Below are 23,418 nucleotides of genomic sequence, written 5' to 3'. Positions count from 1 at the left end.
GAAGGGGAAACACTCCTAGGGGAAAAAAACCCCAAAGCTAAAAAAAGGGGTTTTTTCAGTTTCAACATACCTTTTGTCTCACATATGATCATGAGTTCTATTAAAAACTACTTGCATCCTGTTGATGGAAAACTGAAGGAATTTTGTGGTTGTTCCACTGAAGACCACTTTCCTTAGAGAGAATTTCTTTTCTACCTTCAGAATAACCTATTCTGGTTTTGTCAAAAATACAAAACAAATAGCCCACAGAAAACCTACCCACCCAGGATGGGTCCTACATGAACATCCACATGTGCATGAACGTGCAAAAAATCCAAACTAGACTTCCCTGGTGGTGACAAGGTGAAAAGCTTTTGCAAAGCAGGGCTTGCTCAGCTAACAAAGTGGTCTGGGACAAGAACAAGACGATCCCGAAACATGTATCAGTAACAGTGATGTTCTCTGAAGAAAAGTGTTAGATGAGAGCAGGACTTGGAATTCGGTCAAACAAAGACTGGGCATCAGTGAGGAGAGTTGGCAGTAGGATTTGACTGATCTACACGCGAGTCTCTGGATTTTGGCCAGGAGACATTATATTTCTTCTGATAAACCTGAAACGGTCCTTGAGTCACCAAGCATGTATTAGAGGAACTATAAGGATCAAATAGGACATAACTTTTGTATTATGGGAAAAAACAGAAAGAGTATTTCTTACTCTGTTCTTTTTCAGTTCTTGTTGTGCTCCACTGTTTTTTCCATTTTGTATAGGTATATTTACTCTTTCTTTTCTCTCTCTCTTTTCACTTACCTGCTTCTTTTTCTCTCTTTGCCTCCTTCCCTGTTTTTAGCCCGTCTCTAATATTGCATTCCTGTCTTCCTGCATTTCTGACACACACAAACATTCAGAAGGAGAACAAAACAGATGTTAATCTCTTCATGTCCTTAGTCCCCTCAAATAGGCAGCTCTGAATTTACTAATAGGATTGGGGAGGGAAGCCTGAATGTGTCAAGTAAGCTTTTGCATTCAAACTAAGTGTGTGACCAGGATGGCAGAGAGAATCAACCCAGGGAGGTAAATCTCCTTTCCCCCTCCCATGTGAGGTGACCATGCATTTGCTAGGATCTTTCAGCAAGAACTGGGTACGATGGCAGAAAATACAGAAGGGAGCCCTGATGTCACGGGCTGCTTTTCCTGCACTAAAGGTTGGTGCTGTTTTACTCCTCTTCCAACACTGTGACACTTATTCATTGCCAAGTGCGCTTTGTGGTAGGTAAAAGCAGGTTACCTACTTATCTGCCTTACTAATTACCCTTACTAATCTGCCTGTTTGGAGCAGGCGCGCTCAGGGGAATGATAGAGGCAGACAACATTGTTCAGCATTAAACCTGACGTCTGCAGGAGGGCTACTGAGTTAGGGGGAGGAAAAAATATAATATAAAGTAAAAAGACAAAGATGGAAAAAAATGTAAAATGGAAAGAAAGGATGATTTTATTCTAACACTTTCTATTTCATTACGGATTTCATTCTAAATGTTTGCCCCAGTGTTTACCTGAACTTGAAATAAAGGCAGGTCAGACCACAAATGAAACAGATATATGTCCTGGACTTGGAAAATTAGTATTGAATCAGAGTTAACTTCCTTACCAAATCCCTGTTTGGCTATGAGTCATTCTCTAATAATTTATATAAAGAAAAACAGCTCCAACAGAAGAAATTGAGAAGGGGCTTTTTGACCACAGTCTGCTGTGGGCATGTGAGAGAACCAGGATCTTGTCAGATGGTCTCCTGCAGCCTAAGGTGGTAAAGCTAAGAGGGGGTAGTTGCATATTAGATGGGATAGGATTGCTTTGTTTTTAGGAAGGAGAATGGGGGAAAAAAAATCTGTTTTTTTCCATTGTGAAACAAAAAATCTGAACCCTCAGTTTGGGATTCTTGCTTTCTAGTCAGCCTGCATAGAACTGCTGACAGTCTCCACATGCATGCTGTTTATTCCAAAATTAACCTTTTCTTAAATAAAAACTGAAATGAGACATTAAATAATATTTATTTATCTGTGCTTTATGGAAGGTTATTCTAGGATTTCACCTGGCCTCAGATGTGACAGCTATATCACCACATTGGTATAAAATTGCCACTGTGGCAACCTGCTTGTTAAATACTATTTTCCTGACATATATTCAACTGTTTGAATCCTAAGCTTGGTTTATGAAGATGTTGTTTTCTGTTCACCCACCTTGCTTTGTTCTGCTTCTTATGTGGCTTGTAACTTCATATTCCCACCACAGATCATGTTCTTCCTGAAGGAGATAGATGACTTGAAGCTTCTGTATGAGCAGATGGTCTCTGACCTCCTGAAATGGATTAAACAGAAGGTGATGGAACTGGATGACCGTCATTTCCCCAACTCTCTTCAGGAAATGTGGCTGCTCATGGCCAACTTCAAGACCTTTCGCACTGTGGAGAAACCCCCCAAATATCAAGAGAAGGGCATAATTGAAGCTCACCTCTTCAACATAAGGACCAAGCAGAGAGCCAACAACCAACGGCCATACTTGCCCCCAGAGGGGAGGATGCTGCAGGATGTGGAAAAGCACTGGATTATCCTGGAAAAGGCAGAGCACAACCGGGGAAAAGCACTGCAGAAGGAGATGCTGAGGCTAGAAAGGCTGGAACAGCTAGCCCAGAGGTTCATGAATAAGGCAGCCCTGCGTGAGTCCTACTTGGAAGACATGAGGAAAGTGATTGGGAAGCAGGACTTCTGGCCGGAGAGCGCAGACAGGATGGAGGCTGCCAGTAAGAAGCTGGAAGCCATTGTGGCAGATGTACTCCCCAGGAGGGAACGCTTCACAGCTTTGGATGAAATGGCCACAGTCATCAGCCAGGAGAACTATCATGGCAAAGATCAAATCGTGAAGAAGTGAGTGACAGTCATGAGACTGTGTAGTGGTGGAGGTTGAAATTAGCTGAAATTCTGTGGTGTGGTGGAAGAAAATGAATTGTAGCTATGAATTGTAGCTCTGCTCTTCTTGAGTAGGACTGGCAGGAATTTCTTCTACCTGTGAACAGTTTCAGCATATAAGACAAATGCTTCATCATCTTTAAAATTTTATTTTTTTTTCTTGAATGATCAAACCCTCAGGCTGATTTCTGTTGAAAATTAGTTTTAGAATATTTTCATTATATATGAAAATACTTGTTCTGCCAAAAATCCTATCTTCCATCAAAAATGCTTAGAGGGATACAATTTTTTCCAAATCAACACATTTCTGTTTGTGTGTTGTTTGGGGACACACAGATTAGTTAAGGCACAAAGTCTTCTCAGATTGATTCCAGTTTGGAGCAAATCTTGAGAAATTATGACTTCTCTGAGTATCAATATAGTCTGATTTGGGAATGGCTAAGAATGCCGCACAAATAACTTCTCTTGTGGTATTTCAGTGCTTTTCAAAGTTCAGACAAAATCAGAAACCTGTGAGAAAACTAAGAAAAACAGTTATAAAAGAGTAAACCAAACTCTTTATGAGATCAGATTGTGACTCATGATATGGTTTAGATTAATTTTTTACTTTAAGCAGCCATTTAAAGACCACTTCTTTTTTCCAAGCCTTTCCATTGTATCAGATGAAAGCAATGTGGGATGTCAGGTATGAGGATCCATAAAAAACAATGTCTAAATTAAAAAAGTCAATGACAGTTGATGTGCTAGTCAAAATTCCTCCTCGTGATCACACTAATTAGATAATAGCATTGCTTTGATCTGTTTTGTGATCATGGCCTGTCCTCCTGCACTAGTGGCAAGAGTTGTGTGTGTTCATTTAGCTCCTCTAAAGCTGCAAGCACCGAGAATCTCCCAGTGCTGCCCAAAGTCTTTGGTCCAAATTGGTCATTTCTCTCCCTTCCTTTGTAGGCAAAACAGCATTTCAAAGCAATGGCAGGATCTTTTGGATCAGCTGCAGAGACGACAACACTCCCTGGGTACAATGCAGGAAATTCTGGGCCTCCTGAGAGACATTGATGCCATTACAGAAGAGCTGAAAGAGCTGCAGGTACTGAGCCCTCTCGACCGACACACAGTTTGTACTGCTACCAGTGTGTGTCCCTAAAAAAGCCCCCATGTTCCCGGGACTGCCTGGTCCCAACAGAAGACAAACCTATCAGCTATAGAAAAAATACACCATGTTTACTTAGATGCCTAACTATGCATTTCAGTTCATCATTGCAGGTAACTACATGAGAAGAAACAGGCTTTGCTACAGGGGCTCTCCCTAATCAGAAAGCGAGATATGATATTATAGGGAGTGCACTACAGGTTCAAGTTATGTAGTAAAATAAAGATGGGAGATAATCTTCATCTAAATTTAGAAGTGTAAAAGCGAAAGTAGAATAAAACAGCAACCTGTTCCCATTCCACATAATTCTTCTGGATTACCTTCTGGAAGTACCTCCAGTGATTCTACAGTTGGGGACTAGCTCAGGCATATGTCTAGCTTTCAGGTACCGAAACTTGTGAGAGCGAAAAGTTCCACTGTAAATGCACAGTGATTGCTTTTAGCAAGAATTTCCAAGTGTTACCAGAGTGTCAGAGCCCAAAGTCTTCTCTTTAGCATAAGAAATAACTGGTTTCATATTGATTTTGTAATGGCAGGAAGTATATATACATCCTTTGGTCTTGCCTTGTCTTATTTAAAGACAGAAAAATCCTTACAACTAGGGGTTGCCTTGTACCTAAGTTGAAAGAGTCAACAGGCTATAGGAAGTTGTGAATTTCAAACTAAAGATAAGAGCTATCCATAAGTTATGAATCTTTCTGTTCTAATGTTAGTAAGCAAAGAACACCTAATGGTAATAATGTTGTTGGAACCGTGATAGCTTGAGGATATGGAGAAGATAGGTAAGGAAAGATAACATCCTACAATAGGATTGATAATTGTATCCATTGATACAGTTAGAAAGAGGACAGACTTTAAGCACTTGGTACCTTCATCAGCCACCAGTTAAATACTATGAAGTACTTATTTTCATTATTTAGATAGCAAAGGCAAGTAAGTCCCTCAAACAAAAAAAACCATTGCAGTCAAAACATACCATAAAATGGGATATTATAGAATTCTCCAAATACAGACTGTGAATCAATCTGCCTACAGATGGGTGTATAGCAAAGGGCTATTCCTTGCGCCCACAATTCTGAGACCTTGAGTGCTTAATCAATAGAAATAACTTAGGTGTGAAAACAGATGCTTATTTGAAGAGACCATTACTTGTACTGCAGTAGATAGAAACTCTGGATTGTTGCCACTAGCTTGTGAAATTGAAAGAAAAGTATGATTCCTCTAATTAAGCAGCTTTTCAGCTTCACCTAGCTGAGATCATTCTTTTACATTTAAAAGCTATAAGAGTCAACAGGAACCTTTCAACGGATTTCTTTGTACTGAGCCCCTGGATGCACTCTCTGCCAATGCCTTTTGTTTCTCACTTTGTTTGCAGGTGCTAGTGAATTCCCAGGACTGTGGGAAGCAGCTCCTGGAGGTAGTAGATTTGCTGCAGAAGCACAATTTGGTTGACTCACAGATCTCTTCCTACGATGATAGATTAACACACATCACCCAGAGGACAGCAGAAATCAGCAAGGACAGAACAGTTAAACCAGAAGTGCTTTATGCGAAAGTTCAGATGCTTCGTCAGCTGTATCAGAACCTTATAGCTGTGAGCAAGTCACGGTAGGGCTGCGCTTATGGCTTTTTCCTTCTATGGCCAATCACTCCCTTAATCAGAAGACACAGCTTCCCAGCATTTGAAATTTTTCATTTCTCCATTTATAAAGACATAACACAAGCAACTTGAGTGTCTTGATTGCAGTTGACTGAAAAAGATCACTCGCTTTCATAGGTGAAGAATAGCTTCACTCTCAGCATTTATTATGACTTACTTTATGTGAAGTCTGAATAGCATGTGATTATCTCATCTCCTAGAGGAAGAGGGAAATGTAATTTTGTTTCCTTTGTCTTCTTCCATGAATAAATTAATCTATGACAAAGAGGAGTTAAAGGCATTCAAATTTTGGATTTTCTAAATTCCTCTTTGATTATGCTATCATTGTCTCCATTGGATCCTAATTCTGACTGAGATATACTGTTTGTTTCTTTGTTTCAGAAAATCTCAGCTAGAAGATGCTTTGAAGCTTTTTGAATTCTTCCGTGACTGCAAAGAGGAAGAATCGTGGATCTCTGAGAAATGGAAGCTAGCAAGAACGACAACATTAGGGAAAGATGTCAGCCAGATTACAGCCTCTATTCAGAAGCACAAGGTATCTTACTTTGCTGGTGGTGCCTTGTCTTTGTATTATAGCAAGGTTTTAGAACATCTATGTCCTTCAGTTCAGTCAGCGCAGCACTTCAAGAAAGCTGTCAAACCACTCGTTATCTCAAGTGTCATGACCAGTGATCGGAATTTTTAAAAAATGTATAGGATAGGGATTTTTCCCCAAGAGGGGAAGGAAAGGGTAGAGAAGGAGTATGTTTCAGTATACTGGAGTAGAAGTGCAGCTTCTAGTGAAGACACTGGGCTCCATATTAGCTCACTTTGGATGGGAGGGAAAAAAGGTTGCTAGTTTTTTGGTTTTCCCACCCACCTTTCCTGGCCAAGAGAGATGTGGGGAAAGAAAGAGATAGGGAAAAGAAGACAGATATCCACAGACAGGATGGATAACATTGTGTGAGCTTACAAATCTGTTACCACTTTCCCTAAGAGCTTGCTGTGGGCTAATATCAAAAGTTTAGCTATATGAGCTACTACCTTCTTACGGCAAAGAATCACTGTGAACAAGTGAAAGAGACCTGTGGACTTGAGAACCTGCATGACAAAACTGAAACAGGAGCCTCTTCTGTAATTTTTATATACATTTGTGTGCATCTGTTTGTGTATTTGTTGCTTCTGGAAAGCATAAGACAGCTAAATTGGTGGACGACAAACAAGTATCTCCTACAGAGAAGACTGCATAACAAGCTTCACATCAAAGACAAAAAGTAGGACAGTAACTTGTGTGTGGGGAGCCAAGGGGCAATCATCTCAGGGCTCAGGGAAAAGTCATAGGCATGGATAAGACACAGGGCTCTTGGAATTGTATGTGTTACAGTAGTGGAGAATAGGACCCCCTCTTTGCTCTCAGCTGGTGGGGAGTGAGTTTTGCTGACGTGTCTCCCATCCTTCTGCTAGGCTCTCGAAGTGGAGTGCAATTCCCACAGGGCCGTATGTGCAGATGTGATGAGGAGGGGCTGGGAGCTCAGCCAGAAGAACCCTACGCACCAGGAGGACATTCTGAGGCAGACAGACAACCTCCAGAAGTTGTGGCAGCAGCTTCAAGATGAGGTGGCTGATCGCAAAAGCCGCCTGCAGGCAGCAGCTCTCATCAAACAGGTAAGCAGGGCTCTGCTGTGGTGTGTGGTATGGGGGGAACGGATGTGGTTCAGTTCTGCCCCGTGCCCCTGCATGCAGGGCAACAGTGGCAGGAAGCCTTCAGGTGTCAGTCTTCAAAAAGATCTCCAGCAGCAGTCTCAATCCTCCTGCAAGCCAGCCAGGCAGGAGATTTGAGCAGCTGGGAGCTACTCTAAGTTAAAAATGCTAATGGAAATAGCTCACATAATAGTCCTGATGCAGTCTTTTCTGAGGGTGGGATCTGGGTAGCTGTGTGCCATTTTTCTAACATGGAAAAAAAAAACCAACCCAAAAACCAACAACAAAAGAAACATGCCATAAGACTTGGATTGACCATGAACTTCCCAAAGCCTGGGAAACGTTTGACCCTGCCATTCTGATCTACACTTTTACACCTACAAACATTCACATATGTGCAAATAAAAAGCTCTTGTAAAAGCAGCATTCACAAATCACGTAACTTCTCTCAGATATTCTTATTCTCCCTTTCCTAAGTTTTTTGCTCGGTCTGTTGTTCCCATGAGACACTTGAACAAAACTTAACAGCTTTGTTCTTGACAAAGTCTAAATTCTCTCTTCTGTCTAGTAAGTTTAATATCATTATGGTGTTTTCGTTCTTTCTTTTTCCTTCACTACTATAGGTTTTCTTTTTTTCTATTGTACCTTTATCATAGATCTCAAAATCGTGTTTTGCCTTTTTACAACCCTAGCCAGACAGACCGCAAATTCTGGAAAAAAGAAGAAAGCTTTTGTTGTAGACTGAGTTAATTGTTGGAATATTCCTTAGAACCTTTAGTAAATATCTGTTGGAATTACATGGTGCCTACCAACATCATACATTGTGGGTTCCTTTTACCACTGCTATTAAGCACCATAAAGTTTTAGTTAGTTAGGAGTTTTTAAAGAGTTATATAGGCAATCCTTGAATCTATTTGCTCACTGTGATTCTGTGAATTATCTGTGCCTGATGTGATCATGAAATACATCACGGATTTAGAGCTACCTTATTCATAGCTTTCACAACACCTGGAAGTAACCTTATAGCTACAGACCTAACGGCATTTCTGCCTTATTCATTATTTTCAAAACAAGAAGGAGCTAGATATGATACTTTCAGGATGAAACCAAGTGTTTTCTTCCCTGTGTTCCTTCAGTACTTTGCTGACATCGATGAAGCAAATTCATGGTTGCGAGAAAGGCAGCCCCTTCTGGCCAGCAAGGACTACGGAAAAGATGAATCGAGCGCCGAAGCACTGTTGCATCGTCACTTGCGCCTGGAGAAGGAGATTGCAGCCTACTCCTCTGAGATGAGACGCCTGAAAGAGCAGGCTGACGTTGCAGCAGAGCAAGCTCCAGCTGCAGTAAGTAGATGAGGGGTTGTGTCACATTTTGCTGAAGAATGTAAATTAAATGTTTTTTAATTATGTAAAATATTTTGATTTGGCCAGAATAGAATAGTCCAAAGGACCTAAACAAGAACATTTTTTTAATTCAAAAGCAATTTTTAATTAGAATTGAGGCAAATTTTTAGGTGACAAAGAAGTTCATTGACCACTCATAGCCCACCTAGTTAGTGTTCTGTGAAATGCTAGAAATATGCTATATTAGTCTATATTAGTTCCCTCTACCAGTCCTCACAAATACCTTCTCGTTTTTTATTCTCATAACATTATTAATTTCAATCAGCTTTAAAAAGCAGACATTTAATCTAAACATCTTTACAAACTCTTTCTGCATCTAATGTAGTGATGGACCATCCCACAGCTCCAGGAGCAATTCATACTATCCTAGGACGGATGTTTAAGGCACATGGGTTGAAGTCAACCTCTGCAGATGCCCCTCTTTTTCACTGTCTAGAAAGGGAACTTTTGACTTGAGATCAGCTCGTTTGATAATGGAAGTCAGGGGAGATGAATGACACATTTCATAGCTTGCTTCTTTCAGACTTCTATGATCACTCAATGTTTAGCCAAACCAGTTTGAGAGCTATGAGCACCACTTCAGGTCTTTCCTTTACCTCATCATTCCAACATTAATTTTCATTAGAATAAAAATTGTATTGCTTTGTCATTAAACATGAAAAAGCATGTGACAAGATGGTATTGATGTGCAAATAAAAGCATTTATTCACTAGGGCACTCACAAGCTTTGAAACTGGAAACGTTCAGGTACTAAAACATCACCACAAAGAGAACTGTGAGCACAGTCAATTCCTTGGTTTGATGGCAATTTTAAAAGTTAAAAAAACAGCCACAACAACCTTGATGTGGGCACAATATGAGAATTTTTACTGAATCAATATATTTTAAAATGAGCTAAATGAAGCTTCTTCTTTAAACAAAATTAAAATGTTTTTCAGTTATTTGGTTCATTCAGAATAAAACAAAGGAAACAGATTCAAATAAATACTGGAAATGTTTTGTTTAAAGGGTCAGAATGCTGTGATTTGAACTAGCAAGTCCAAATTTTCCTTCCATCTGAAATTTTTATCCAAATCAGAAATATTCACCCACTGATTCTGTCAAATTTTGCTTAACAGATGGTGAAGACGGAAGCCCCAAGTGAGTTAAATCAAAAGACAACTAAGCTACCATTCAGTCGAACCTGGGCAACGTCTGAAACTGCATTCCCTGGAACCTCCAGTCCAGATGTTCATTTTCTTCCAGAGAACATCTGGAAGACCCAAGACGAAATAGATTCACTTTATGAAAATCTACAGAGCATGGCTGAGGTATAGTATCCCCTCCAATGCCTCGCAGTTCACAAAAATAGTCAAGTCCAAAGCAATGCAAAGTGAGGTTAAGTGCTGTGCCGGCTTCTGCTTTTCAGTTTAATAATGTGCCTCGACCCTGTGAAGGCCTGTGGGACTTCAAGGCTTGAGATTATCACTGAAGTTTTGTATCAAAACACATTTTGTATTGGCAAACTTCCCATTTACCTTCTAGTCTTTTTACTTTATGAAAAGTGGATTCTTTTGTGTAATCTTTTTTTTCCCCCCCCCCCCTAATGTTTGCTCGCTGCAGCTCCTAAATCTTTGGGCTGTCTTGCCTGATACCAGAAAAAATAAACAACCATAATCTGCATTCTCCATTTATTACTTTTCACTCCCACCTGCCGCAATCCTCCCCTAAAGATCAACAAAAACGTGTTGTATGGGACTTTTACATATTCCTGAGATTACTGAGGTAAATCTTCAGTCAGCAGCAGCAAGCAGCACAGCAGCCTTGCTGCCTGTCAGGGGCTGAGCACTCTCCAACTGCTTCTTTTATGCTTTTAAACCACTGTTACGCTGGGAAGAAGTATTGTGATCTTAAGATAATGTGTTCTGTTCTCTGTAGGCAGTGCCTGGCAAAACTACTAAGCTACCACCTGTGTATTGTAGTTTAAATGCAAGGATCTTTTTTTTTTCTTCAAACGGCAAGGCGTTATTACAGCAATACTTAAGTCTTCATCTGTTTTACAGGACAGAAAAAAGGCTCTGGAGGAGATGATTGGATATTACCGCTTCTGTAGCTCTTGCGAAGAATTTCAGTCATGGATGAAAGATAAAGAGAACATTTTCCGGACTCTTCAGCCTCAAGCAGACAATGTGGAGGTCATGCAGCAGAAATACCAGGTACCCCTTTTCCCTGCTCACAGATGACACCTTTTAAATCAGATTGACATTGGGAGAATAGATAAAGTTGAGAAATAAAGTTTTGAGAGTCTTTTCATTCATTTCAACTTATGGAGTCGTGCATAGATCAGATATTTCTTTTGTATAAAATATGCCAAGCTTACTGAAGCTGATGTAATTATGTCCCTTTAACTTCTCCCGTGGATGTGGTATCCTGTACAAATATCGTGGTATAAAAGGACTCTTTTTGTGGTTTATCTTATGCCACTTGAAGAAAAATGCCAGATGATGAAAAAATCCTGCAGTGCACTTGCATCCCAGTGGAGTGAGACATAAGTGCATAGGCATAGTGTGCACAGCAGAGGAGGTCAGGAGGGCTGTAGGGGAACTACATGTGCAGGTGTATACGGTGTCAGCAGACAGGTAAATGGAGAAGCCAACTGTGAAAGTGGGAGATGAGTGGATATGACGGATTATTGAGAATTGTGTCCATAGAAATGGAAAAACCTCAAGTTCTGCATTCTTGTATCTTTCCTATTTTAGAGCTTTTTAGTGGAACTGGCTGCAGGCAAAGGCCAGCTGGAAGATATTGAAAACTTAGCTGTTAAATATGGAAAGATCAGTCCCAGCAAATACTCTGAGATCCAGATTTGGCTGGATGAGATCAACTGCAGGTAAAGGTGCTACTGATAAAACACAAGATTGTCTCATGGGGGCAGTTGGAGAGCTGACCTTTCACACCCGATCTAGACTACGCTGAGAGAATACCCGTCTGATAGATTTTTAACTCTCAGAATTGGCCTGAGGGGAGGTTTTCACATGTGGCTGAGGTTTGCTGTATCCAGGTGCGGCTGTCGCCATCAAACAGGGACTGGGGCAAAGGGGAAGGGGCTGCTCCCTGGGGCCCGGGCTGGGCCTCGCAGCCGGGGCCTATCCCACTGCCCCAGCCAGGGAGCAGGGCAGGCGGGGGGGGCAGCCCATAGTCCCCACAGCCCGACTAGTCTGTGGTGAGGTGGCAGGGCTGCAGCCTGGCCAGGAAGCCCATTTTTGGTGTGAGGCCTGGGCCTGAGCCAGACTGTCAGGGCACAGTGAGGGACGGTTGCTGCCTTTGGGATGGGGAGTTGGCATGGGCAGAGGGGCTCAGCATGCAGGGCCAGTCCCACAGGGAGGTGAGCAGGGCAGGCCTGGGATGGTAGCCAGGGCCAGAGGTGAGTCCTAATCCTCAGAGCTGCCTGGCAGCCTGTTCCCACTGTCACCAGTGGGAAGGGAGCAGCCCTCAGCTGCGCTGGCTCTAGGCTGGCCCTGAGCCTGGTGTCAGGCCTTCAGGACTGGGGGGTGCTTCTAGGCCCCCAATACTGAGATATTTAAACTGCAGAAATTTGTGTGTGTGTGTGTGTGTGTTAAAGGACAAACTGAATCTACCCACAGATGACAGCGATGGATTCAGAGCAGTTCTGTCTGTATTGCACTGCAGCAGCTGATTGGGTTACTTAAACATTAGGGTGAGGGTGCCCTTCACAAATACTGAAAGGAACATCAAACCCTGTTTGACTTCACCAAGTATGTTTAGCACCTGTTGTGTACGTACTCCTGGCACCATGCCACCCAGCTGGAATTGAGAGGCACAGCCAGGTCCTGATTTTGACCACTGTTGTTTATTGGCATCGTGTCCGGTGTGTTCTTGTCACCTGAGCAGGATCCCCTTGCTTGAGATGGCACTGAGATGAACTTTGAGGCTGTGGGGGAGTGCTAGTGTTCACCCCCTCAGCCCACTTAAGTCCTGATGAAATCTTTATACAAGACATTTTCTGAATAGAAAAAGGATATAGCTCATGTATAACGAAAGCTATAAATTGAATCTGCTCTCTAGGTGAAGGCAAGTTTTGGGGTAGTGGCTGAGGCTAGATGCAAGTAATCGGGTTATCTCTCTCCAAGGTGGGAACGCATGGAAACTCTGAAGGAGGAGAAGGGCTCTGAGCTGATTGGAGTGGCTGATGTGAGAACATTTCTTCAGGACTGTCAGAGCATAGGAGTACTACTGCAAGACAAGATGGTCCAACTCAGGGATCTGGAACCAGGGAACTCACCTGCTGGGCTGGAGTCAGACAAGCGCAAACTGTCTACAGTTGAGAGAGAGGTCCTGGTGATAGAGAGGAAAATTGAATACTTGAGGAGTGTTGCAAAATCGTAAGGAACCTGCTCTTTGTTTCCATATTCTTTGCTAGTTCTCTAAGATCATGTTGTAAATTATGGCTATAAAAAGAATGACCAGCTTGTGAAGTTTCTTGTGAAGTTTCTCTTGAAGTTTCCCTTTCTAGCAACCTGAAGAACTGACTTGCCTGCTGGATTGAGATCATCTCTCTTGAGTATGGCTGGGTGATTGGTGAAGTGATTGCTTCCAGACATCACTGTTGTAGGAGGATAAATACCACAGGATTGTTTGTGGCTCTAACAAATTATCTCTACTAATGGGAGTTACTTCCACATTTTGAACTAGGTATCATTTAGGTCCTGAAAGAGGGTAATTGGAGGAAGCAAGAATGAAGGGAGAAAGACAGAGAATTGTGCACAGGAGTTTGAATTTGAAATATGAATTTAAAGTTTTTTACTTCTTTAAGTTTTCTGTACATTCACAATGGGAATGAATCATTGAACCACTACAGTGTTACCAGAGTCTTTCACAGGGATGCGCTTTCTTCAGTACACCGTATTCACACCAATATTTCTTGCTAGTGTAGAGCATTTGTTGCCTTAGCTGACTTTCTTTTTAATGGAAGTGTAAATATCCAAATCCATTCCTTTTAAAGAGTATTGGTTCAAACTCTAAATGCCTGAAGTGTTCATCCAATTGAATGTATTTTATTTCCTCTTGTAGGATTAAGGACACCAACCCTGCAGAGAGCAGGGCCATCACTGAGCAGGTGGAGAACATGGAGAGGCTTCTGGCAAAGCTCAAGCTGGAGACCCAAAAGAAGCGGGACATTCTGCAGCGGGCCCAAAATCAACAGTCCTTCCTGAAAGACAGTCGCAGGCTCCTGCTGTGGGCAGAAGGCATTCGGGAGAAACTGAGCAGTGAAGAAATGGGTGTGGACGTGGCTTCTGCAGAGCAATTGCTAAAGGAACATCAGGACCTGCTGAAAGAAATTAGGTCTCAGAAAGAAAGGTAGAGAGATTCTGTCAGGGTGGGCAGAGTGGGGTGATATGACAACAGTACTGTGAAGATGAAACATGTCTATCGTGTACATAAATTGTGTATGAAAGTGATGCTGAGAGTTTATTCAAATGCTTTTGAATCTTAGTGTCAAAAGGAGACTGCAGAACACAAAATCCAGTTAGCTTTTGCATGCTCATCCTTATGGCTGATGGAGAGGGAAGGAGGAGCTGTATGTTTGCAGTAGTATTCCACAAGCTCTCCTGACACTCAGATAGTGCCATCTGCACTTTATTTCAGTTCCCCCAGTCCTTCCCTTCTCAGGCCTTATGCTTCTAGTTACCATCAACTTCAGTTCTCTTTTTGCACTGTTATGAAATTCCAGATACTGAGTTGGCCCTCCTTTCCCTTTTGATGGGAAAGCCTGCTTATACGGGCTTTCAGTCCAAATGGGGAAATCTCACCTACTGCCTCCAGCATGTATCCCTGAACAAACAATCAGCTGCACTTTGTAGTGCACAGCCATGGCTCGCAGGAAAAGAGTGAAAGGGAGGGAGGGAAGCTTAATGTCTAGGCACTGCCGAGAGAGCAAAGAGCTCTGATGAAAGAGAATTCATATTCCCTCATGCAGTGAGGTCTCACTTTTCTTTTTGACTCTGGGAAGGTTTGTGCAGCTGGAAGAGCTAGGGCACAAAGTAATCCACGAACAACCCAGTAATGGCAGGACCATAGATGTCTACCAGTCCATGGAGAGGCTCACTAAGGAGAACAAAGAGCTGGAGAAAATGTGGGAACAGCGACGGAAAAAGCTGCAGGACGGCCTGGAATTGCAGAAGTTCAATAGGGAGGGAGATCGTATCAATGCAGCCCTCTCTGGCCATGAGGCCTTTCTCCGGGGGGATGACCTTGGGGTATGTACAACAGCTGATTTTGTTTTCTCCTACTTCGTCTCCCCATCCAGGGAGTAGCAACAATTTTCTTAATTAGATCAGTTTCCTCATTCTTATGGTCATGGCATTTTAATACTTGGAAACTAGACTTTCAGGTTCTTATTAATGTTCTTATGTTCTTACTCATCTCAATGAGAATGAAGCTCATTGTCTCTCAAAAAAAATTTTAAAAACAGCTAGAGGTGTGATTTGTTGCTGTGTTTGTACATGTCAGATGGTTTATATGCAATTGACTCATCAGTTTGGTGGATAACCATTAAATAAAAAGGTTTCGTCTTGAACATAATTAATATCTTTTTTTGTGAAGTAAAAACCTGACTTTAAAATAATAAAGCTTTTTCTTTTCATTGAGTATTTTAAGAATATTAAAGCAAATTAAGGGAAAAACCAAATGCAGGCAATATTCACAAGATCAGTGATGGAGGAGGTTGTGGTATCTCACCATCTTTTATGTTTTCAGCTGAAACTAACTTCGATACTTTTGGGTCAACTAAATGGAATAAAGTTTTACTTAGTTATGGCCTTTCGTGTTGCACGTACCTAGATGAGCCAGAGTGCTGGCATAAATTCAGAATGCAGATTTTCTTAAAAGGTGAAAATAGAACCATAATGGAAACATAAAACAGAAGAACCAGATATGATACAAACCTAAACACCTGCTGCTTGTTTGTAGCCCTGAACATCCTTAGACACATGCAAAATGTACGCTATATCTCCTACCTGAAAGAGAAGGGGGAAAATAAGGTCCAAAATTTTTTTTATTGCTACAGAAACAACATATGACTAAGAAGAAACTTGATCAAATTTTCTTTCTTAAATGTAGGACCACGTAGATGCTGTTCGAAGCCTGCTGAAGCAACATCAGGAATTTGAACAACTGCTGATGGCGCTGAAAAGACGAGTTGAAGCACTTAATGAAAATGGGGTGAACCTAATAGAAAGCAGACACTTTGCGTCCAGCATGTGAGCCCAAACTCCTTCCTTTTTTATTTAGCTTTAATAAACGATGCAGTGTGATTAGGGTGAGATTAAAAACTTTCTCTGAGCCAGGATTTAGTTGACCTCCAAGCTGTGATCTGCTGGATGATGGAGGGGAAAAGGGATTTTTTCAAAAAAATACAGACTTCCTGTGCTCTCAGGACAAATAAGCTAAATGCTTTAGGTTAAAAGTGGCATTGGACAGAATGCTGGAATAATTCGCCTTGTATCATAAATTACAAATAGTGTTAAAACTTCTTTAATGTAAACTCACTAAATGCCTACATAAAACAGATTTTCCTTCATTTATCGGTATCACATATTAGAATTAATGTTTGCTGTTAAAAAGTTACAGAAGACTTCATAAGGAAATAAATCATCAGGAGCAGCTCCTTCATGTTTTTGTTGAAGCTGAACTTTCATCTGTAATTCCTTTACTGTGCTAGAGCCACTGAGATCTAGTAAGAGGGCCTCTGCATAAACAAGAATTAGAAACATACAGTCAGAATGGACCTCTTGGGTCAAAAAGACTATGTTCTCGTGATCACAAGTGATAATGTCTTGAAAATTCCCTCCACAAATTTATAAAACCGCTCTTAAAGTCTGATTTCTTGCCAGCACTACTATGATTAGAAGGTCATTCCAGAGCCTCATTGCACTTACATCGTAGAGAAAATTATTAGTTAAGGTGGAATATTTGAGAAAGAGAAAGGTCTGGGTGTTTTAGTCGAACATACGTGACTGCAATTCACTGGTGTAACACAGCCATACAAAAGGAAAATCCAGAGCAGCTGGCAAGCAATAACTGCTTTCCAGATGAGTCCAACGTGGTCATGGGACAGGGCCGTATATCCCTTTGTCCTGTCAAAAGAGGTGTTGAACTAGATTCCATTTATATCATAGTCATGACTACAGTACAACCAAGGGGAACCAATATAACTAGTACTGCATTGGACTTCCTGTTTTTCTTGGTAGTATTGAAGAGAGAATGGTCACTCTCCGGCGAAGGTGGGAGCGGCTGATACAAAGCAATGCTGAGAGAAAACAGAGGTTGTTGGATTCCCTACAGCTGCAGGTAAAAGGACTGATACTGCAGATTTGATCAGGCACATGTAAAGTAATTTTACCCTTTGTCTTAATATGGGACAAATCTCAAACTGCTGAGCGTTCCTACTGCAGCTCATTTTCTCTTTGGCTATGAGACAGAGAATTTCACTTTCCAGGCAGCAGGTGATGCATTGGTGATAAATCTTACAAAGCCATAACCATAGCAAAATACCAAAACAAAAATGGAGATATTGAATGAAAAATGTCAACAGAATATTTTGTCTACTGGATAAGTTTATTCTGCTCATTACTTATTATTGTTCTGGGCCTTAATAATTTGGCACAGTTACTTATAGTAACCATACTTTTGGCACCAAATTTAGCTTCTAGTGCTGAGATACAAAGTTATACTGGAGGATTGGACCACTTATGGTTAAAATAGTCTATCAAAAATGCAAAACTTCACTGACAATTAAAGGCAACAGATTAGTAAATATGGTAAAAAAGGGACTAAGATATTACTCTGAGGGCTTAAAAACTCATCAATGCTTCAAGATCATAGCTCTTCAATTAAGAGTGTTGTTTATGTAGAACAACTTTTATATGAAAATATATCACATTTCCTAACTGTTAGGGAAAAAAAAAATCAGGGCTTGATCCTAACAGCAAGGATGCACTGCAAACCCACACAGAATCAGAAGTTAAATCAATTCAATCCTGTTTGTTTCTGTTAGGAGTTTAATCGTGATGCTGCTGAGCTTTTGATATGGATGGAAGAGAAATACAAGATTGCATCAGATGAATCCTATCGTGATCCAACAAATGTTCTACGCAAACTGAAGTGGCATGAGGCTGCTGAGAAGGAAATGATGGCTAATGAGGAGCACTTTGCAACACTGATAAAGGTGAAGGCAATTGTGGAGCTAAGCCTTCCATCTTGTCCCAAACTTCATAGATGCTGACCTGCTCAAAAAAATGATGTGCTGTTTTTCTCCAGAAAGGAAATCAACTGATTCAAGACAACCATTATGCTGCAGTTTCTATCCAGGAGAAGATGTCAGAGCTTCAAAAGAAGTGGAAGGAATTGTATGGCAAGATGATAGAGCGAGGTGACAAGCTGAGACAAGCTGGGCAGCAAGAACAGCTCATGGAACTGCTCCAGGTCAGGAGGTGATGGGGAGCAGAGGGGAAGAATGGCCTAGGAGCCTAGTTCCTCTGTTGTGTGGTCCTCACAAAAAAGAACAGAATACCATTCAGATAAAAGCATATTTTAAGGTGTCCATTTTGTCTACAGTCTCAGGAGAGAATACCCAATATAATGCTGATCAAGCTAACTCCAAACCTATGAGCAGGATAACAGTGCCAGCACAGCACCAAGACACAAAGCTGTGGAACTCAGGCTCAGCACTGCATCTGTGTGGCCATTCTGTACTGGGAAAGCAATCAAAACTCTCTGCATGGGTCAGTGCTGTGCAAACATAACTGCTTGCTTGGAGTCAGTTTGGGCGGTGGAGGCATGGAGCTGTATTAAGTACATTGTCATCCAGGCAAATTGTATAAGAGGAACAATGTGCTGTGAAGCTGTTTCAATACCAGTATGTAATGGAACTGCTGTTGTGTTGTAGCTACAGTCTGAAGCCTTTGAAGATTGTTTGATTGTTTTGTATCATGTCACTGAAGATAGTTCAAAGAGGCTGGTTTTAACAATGTGCTTTAGTGTCTCAGAGAGAAGAGTACTCCAAAATAGTGTGCAAAACAAAATATTCCCAGGAAATGCCTCTTAGAGACACCTAGCCATCATGTTACCAAGAAAGGACATATGGATTTAAAAATTATGTCCAGGAAGCTGTCATGGGAGGGGCTGAGTGAAAAAAAATGATGTTGAAAGGTCAGTATGAATGTGCTGTAATCTTTTCCTGGCAGGATGCCAAAAAGAAGATAGAGAAAATTGAGAAAGTTCTTCAGGAATCCGAGACAGGCCATGATTTGCGCTCCAGCCGCGATCTACTCAAGCAGCACAGACAGCTGGAAAATGAGACACGTGAGCTGGCAGACAAAATGAACTCTATTGTATCTCATGCAAGGAAAATGGCCACCAATCACTTTGACTCCCAGAGGATTCTGGATGAAACACAGAAATATCTGAAAAGGTGAGGTGTCACTCTTTTTTTTCCACCTCTTGTGACAAATAGCATTTTTTGTTCTACCGTCTAGAAAACGTCTTTTGGTTGATTAGGTTTAAGCCATATTCAGGAATGATTTCTCCTTCCAGTTGTACCACAACTGTGCTTTGACCTGCACCTACACAGCTGCCTGTTGACCCACCTCAACCTTTATTACTGGACCTTGCTCCTTGCCTGACGCACTCGTCCTCCAGTCCTTTGCTTATCCATAGGTCATCCACTGCTTTCTAAGAGATGCAGTGATCCAGCATTCAATACTGACTAGTTCCTTAAGACATGACAGGACAAGCCTAGGACTTCAGAATTGTAAATCACTTCTCCTCTGCTTACATTCAGTGTTATCGTATCAGTCTACTTGCCAAAAGTAGCCTTCTGGAGAAGGGATTCTTGTATGTGCAGCCAGCACTAACCATAGAATTTTAGTTGCAAAGAAGTGTCCAGTGTTTTCTAATCTTCACAGTAGTATCATAGCCTAATTCCCTTGGCAGAATCAGGATAAAGCTTTGTTTTAACATATATTTAATGGATGACCCCTAGGTTTGAGTCTTTGCAAGCACCTCTTGATGAGAGGCGTAAATTGCTGGAAGCTGCAGTGGATCTCTATGAGTTCTACCATTATCACAACATGGAACTGAACTGGATTAATGAGCGATTGCCTATTGCCCATTCCACCAAGTGTGGGAAGTCCTTGGATGTGGCTCAAAGCCTGTTGCAAAAACACAAGGTAACTCATTTAATCAAGTGTATTATAGCATGTTGGCACACTGCATTTCACCTCAGCCTGCAAACCAGCACCTGCACAGTTCTCCTTTACATTCAGGAAGGCCGTTGCAAGCAAAATGTATTGCCACACTTTCAATGAGTACATTCATTGTAGTACATTTAGCACTAGCCCAGCTAAAATGGTTCCAGTGGATTGAGACAAATCAGCAATGTGGTGACGATTTTCAAAGCAAACATGAAATTTTTGTGGGAACTGCAAAATCTGTCATATTTTGCAGTATTATTATTCTGAGAAATTTTGTATCTCTTCCCATTAAAAGTGGATAAAAAGCTAGTGTACCTCACACTAAATAGAAAAAACGAGGTTTTTGCTTTATGGGTTGATCTGGGTTGAATATTTTGACTGTTATATGCTCATCCTATTTTAGTTCTATGCTTACTGCTTCATTATACATGCAGTCTTGAGGTATGTGCATGCTAGATTCTCTAGGAGAGCATATAACAGCCATTTAATATTTATTTTAGTTCTGTACTGCTTGTGAAATGGTTTGAACGAGCCACAGTCAATATATTTATAAAGACAAGTCAACAATGATTTCTGGAGAGTTTCATTCTTTGTGGCAGTTCCTCACAGCTAGAGGGGCACCTCAGAGCTGCCCTGCACCACAGGCAACACTGGATTTTGCAGCACCTGGATTGCAAGTTCCATGAGAAAGGTTTTAAGACCAGTGGGGAGGCTTTATGGAGCAGGAGTCTAATGATTTTCATGGTACTGTTGACAATGTCTCTCTTCCCATCATCCTCCAGCCCATTCATCTTCTGGGATATTTTATTTTCCTATCAGCAGTTCAAGACTCTCTTCTGAATCCCCCAGCTTTGTGTCTCATACCTTGTCCTGCTCCATCTCCCAAACCTCCCTGGCTGCTGGGCGGGGGAAGGGGCAGGTGCATGGTAAGGAGAAGGGGTAGAACCAGGCTAGAGCACCAGGCTGAGGACTTCGGTAAGTAATGCTGAGGGTGTAGGGAAGTTAAGGGATGTCTGCTGCCGCCTTACAGACTCTTATTTCCTCCCTCAATGGCAGCACCAAGAGCAGAGCATTATACAAGCGGGGCTGGGACCAGTGGCTGAGGCTGCAGCTGTTGTAGAAACAGACAGTCCTTGTGTCCACTGGCTATACTCTGCCCACCATCACCAGCTGCCAGTTTTGCTTAGGACTAGGAGCACATAGAATTTCTTTGTCCTCACATACCTTTCCTTTATTCCTATTTTTTCTTTTATCTCACTCCCAGGAACTGCAGGCAGAAGTGAATGCCCACAAACAGCAAGTCCAGCGGGTCCTGGATAAAGGCAAGACAATGGTTGTAGGCCAGCACCCATCAGCTCAGAAAATAAGTGAGAAATGTCAGGAGCTTGTGACTGCCTGGCAGGGCTTGGAGAAGGCCTGTGAAGAAAGGATGAAGCAGCTGCAGCACTCAGTTGGCTTCCAGGAGGTACAAATTACAGCAAAGTGCTTACACAAGTAGCTTCTTCAGATGAACAAGAGGACTAAAGTTTTAAAGTGAATAACAAAACAGCTTTGCTGGGACTGGTATTCACTTCAGTTGCTTGAGGCCAGACTCGTGGGAATGGAGAGCTGGGTTGCATAGCTGAATGCAGCCCCCAGTCTAGAGCTGCTGCTCTAGAGGTTTGCCTTGGGCTCTGTACCCGTCCCTTACGGTTGTGTGTAGAACACTCATTTCTCCTAGTAGTAGCTCCTTTCTCAGAATCTTTATACAGCCTCAGGCTTTGACTTAAGTAATGCAATGGATCCTGAACTGGCCCTTCATACTGGAGAATTATGACAAGGAAATCAGAAAAGAAAGGATTTCTTGTGTCATCCAATCTTTGCCTGTTCCAGGCAACAATGTTCCAGGCAACAAAATGATACTGAGAAACTGGTAACACTCTTTCACTCTCAGAGCAAGTTAGGACTTTTGGCCCTATTATTTTCAACAGGATACTGGACCTTTATGTTTAGCCTGTTTAAAAAAAAAAATTGCATGCAAATATTTATCTTGATAATCCAAATTTTCTATAATCAGTGGGTCATGCAGGACTGCAGTTAGTCAGATAACACATGCAGTTTTGTAGACATAAACAGCATTTGCACAGAGTTCACAGGCTCACCTAAAATATGTTCCCTAGGGAATTTCGTCATCTGGCTCTTATTTCCTCCATCTATAAAAAGAACTGTCCATACTATAGCCTTTATGAAGCCTGATTTTTATAGGTGATTTGAACTTCCAAGGAAGGGGAAGGAGAAATATCACACTGATGTACAGTTAGCCCCTGCCCTTAGTGAATAAGGTAAAGGAAGAGTCAAGGATAGTGATGTGAAGAAAGAAAAGTGAGACAACTTGAAACTTACTGCCAGAGCTTTGATGCCTGGAGAAGACCTTAGTTATCCTGCACTGAAGCCTTCCATCTGTGGCCCCCTTCATCTTCATATGATTTGACAGAACAACAGTGTGGAACAGTAGTTCTTGGGATTAAATGTTCTTTATTTGTTATTTAATAAAACGTCACAGTAAATCTTACAGTGTGCCCTTCCTTTAGAATTTATTAGGTAAAAAAAATGACATGAGTATTTTGAAAGTTGAGGTAGAAACTAATTTGCTTTCTCTTTAACTGATAGTTTTTAATGAATACTTCAGACCTGGAGGCTTGGATAGCAGAAAAACATCCACTTGTGACAAGCAAGGACTATGGTAAGGATGAAGATGGAACACTGAAACTCATCAAGAAACATAAGGTATATCTCTGTTTAAATTCTGTACGCTGGCCTGATCTTCTGGTCTGTCTATGGTTGTAAAATTGTCTATCTCATTGGTACTTAAGTGTCCAGCCATCTACAAGATATTTCACATTGTTGTATGTCTACATGTGAATGGGCTGATAAAAGAGATAAATGCAGCTTACTAATATGGTTGGGAAAAAAGTAGTTTGGGGAAAAAGGAGAATGGTGAATATTCTCATCTTATTCTTCTGAGGCCAAAACTGAGTATGATCTGATATCTGCTTTTCAGTCTCAACAGATGCATGCAGAAGCCTTATTTTTTTTTCCTAGAATCGAAGATACAGCTAGAGTATTATTTCAGGAATACTTTTCTCTGCCTAATAATGCATCAGGAATTTCTAATTATCTTTATTCACCTAACTTGTTTGAATTTATGTACACTTTTTTTTCCAAAAAATGTTGCTAGAAAATGATTTAAAATTGATCAAGTCTTGGAAACGTCACATGCTTCCAGAAAGTTTTTCTCCTTTTTTAATGTCTCGTTGACTACACCATAGGCTGGTGCAAAAGTTCAAACAGTGG

At 41.3% G+C, this 23,418-nt stretch overlaps 1 protein-coding gene across 1 annotated transcript in view; it reads left to right on the top strand.

Moving 5' to 3' along the window:
- The window catches only part of SPTBN5 (spectrin beta, non-erythrocytic 5), a 97,016-nt gene that overhangs the window by 6,793 nt on the left and 66,805 nt on the right, over positions 1-23,418 (top strand). The window contains exons 6-25 of the mRNA XM_076344652.1: positions 2,267-2,898; positions 3,889-4,027; positions 5,466-5,698; positions 6,132-6,285; positions 7,194-7,394; positions 8,567-8,773; positions 9,952-10,143; positions 10,876-11,028; positions 11,572-11,702; positions 12,964-13,215; positions 13,904-14,191; positions 14,844-15,090; positions 15,953-16,092; positions 17,083-17,182; positions 17,889-18,059; positions 18,152-18,316; positions 19,078-19,304; positions 19,875-20,061; positions 21,350-21,550; positions 22,735-22,851. Coding sequence (XP_076200767.1) covers positions 2,267-2,898; positions 3,889-4,027; positions 5,466-5,698; positions 6,132-6,285; positions 7,194-7,394; positions 8,567-8,773; positions 9,952-10,143; positions 10,876-11,028; positions 11,572-11,702; positions 12,964-13,215; positions 13,904-14,191; positions 14,844-15,090; positions 15,953-16,092; positions 17,083-17,182; positions 17,889-18,059; positions 18,152-18,316; positions 19,078-19,304; positions 19,875-20,061; positions 21,350-21,550; positions 22,735-22,851 — 4,137 coding nt within the window. The remainder of the gene's footprint in view (positions 1-2,266; positions 2,899-3,888; positions 4,028-5,465; positions 5,699-6,131; positions 6,286-7,193; positions 7,395-8,566; positions 8,774-9,951; positions 10,144-10,875; positions 11,029-11,571; positions 11,703-12,963; positions 13,216-13,903; positions 14,192-14,843; positions 15,091-15,952; positions 16,093-17,082; positions 17,183-17,888; positions 18,060-18,151; positions 18,317-19,077; positions 19,305-19,874; positions 20,062-21,349; positions 21,551-22,734; positions 22,852-23,418) is intronic.

This window comes from Aptenodytes patagonicus, chromosome 7 (genome assembly GCF_965638725.1).
Source record: "Aptenodytes patagonicus chromosome 7, bAptPat1.pri.cur, whole genome shotgun sequence".
Lineage (NCBI taxonomy): Eukaryota > Metazoa > Chordata > Aves > Sphenisciformes > Spheniscidae > Aptenodytes > Aptenodytes patagonicus.
This window is presented reverse-complemented; position numbering and strand designations above follow the sequence as displayed.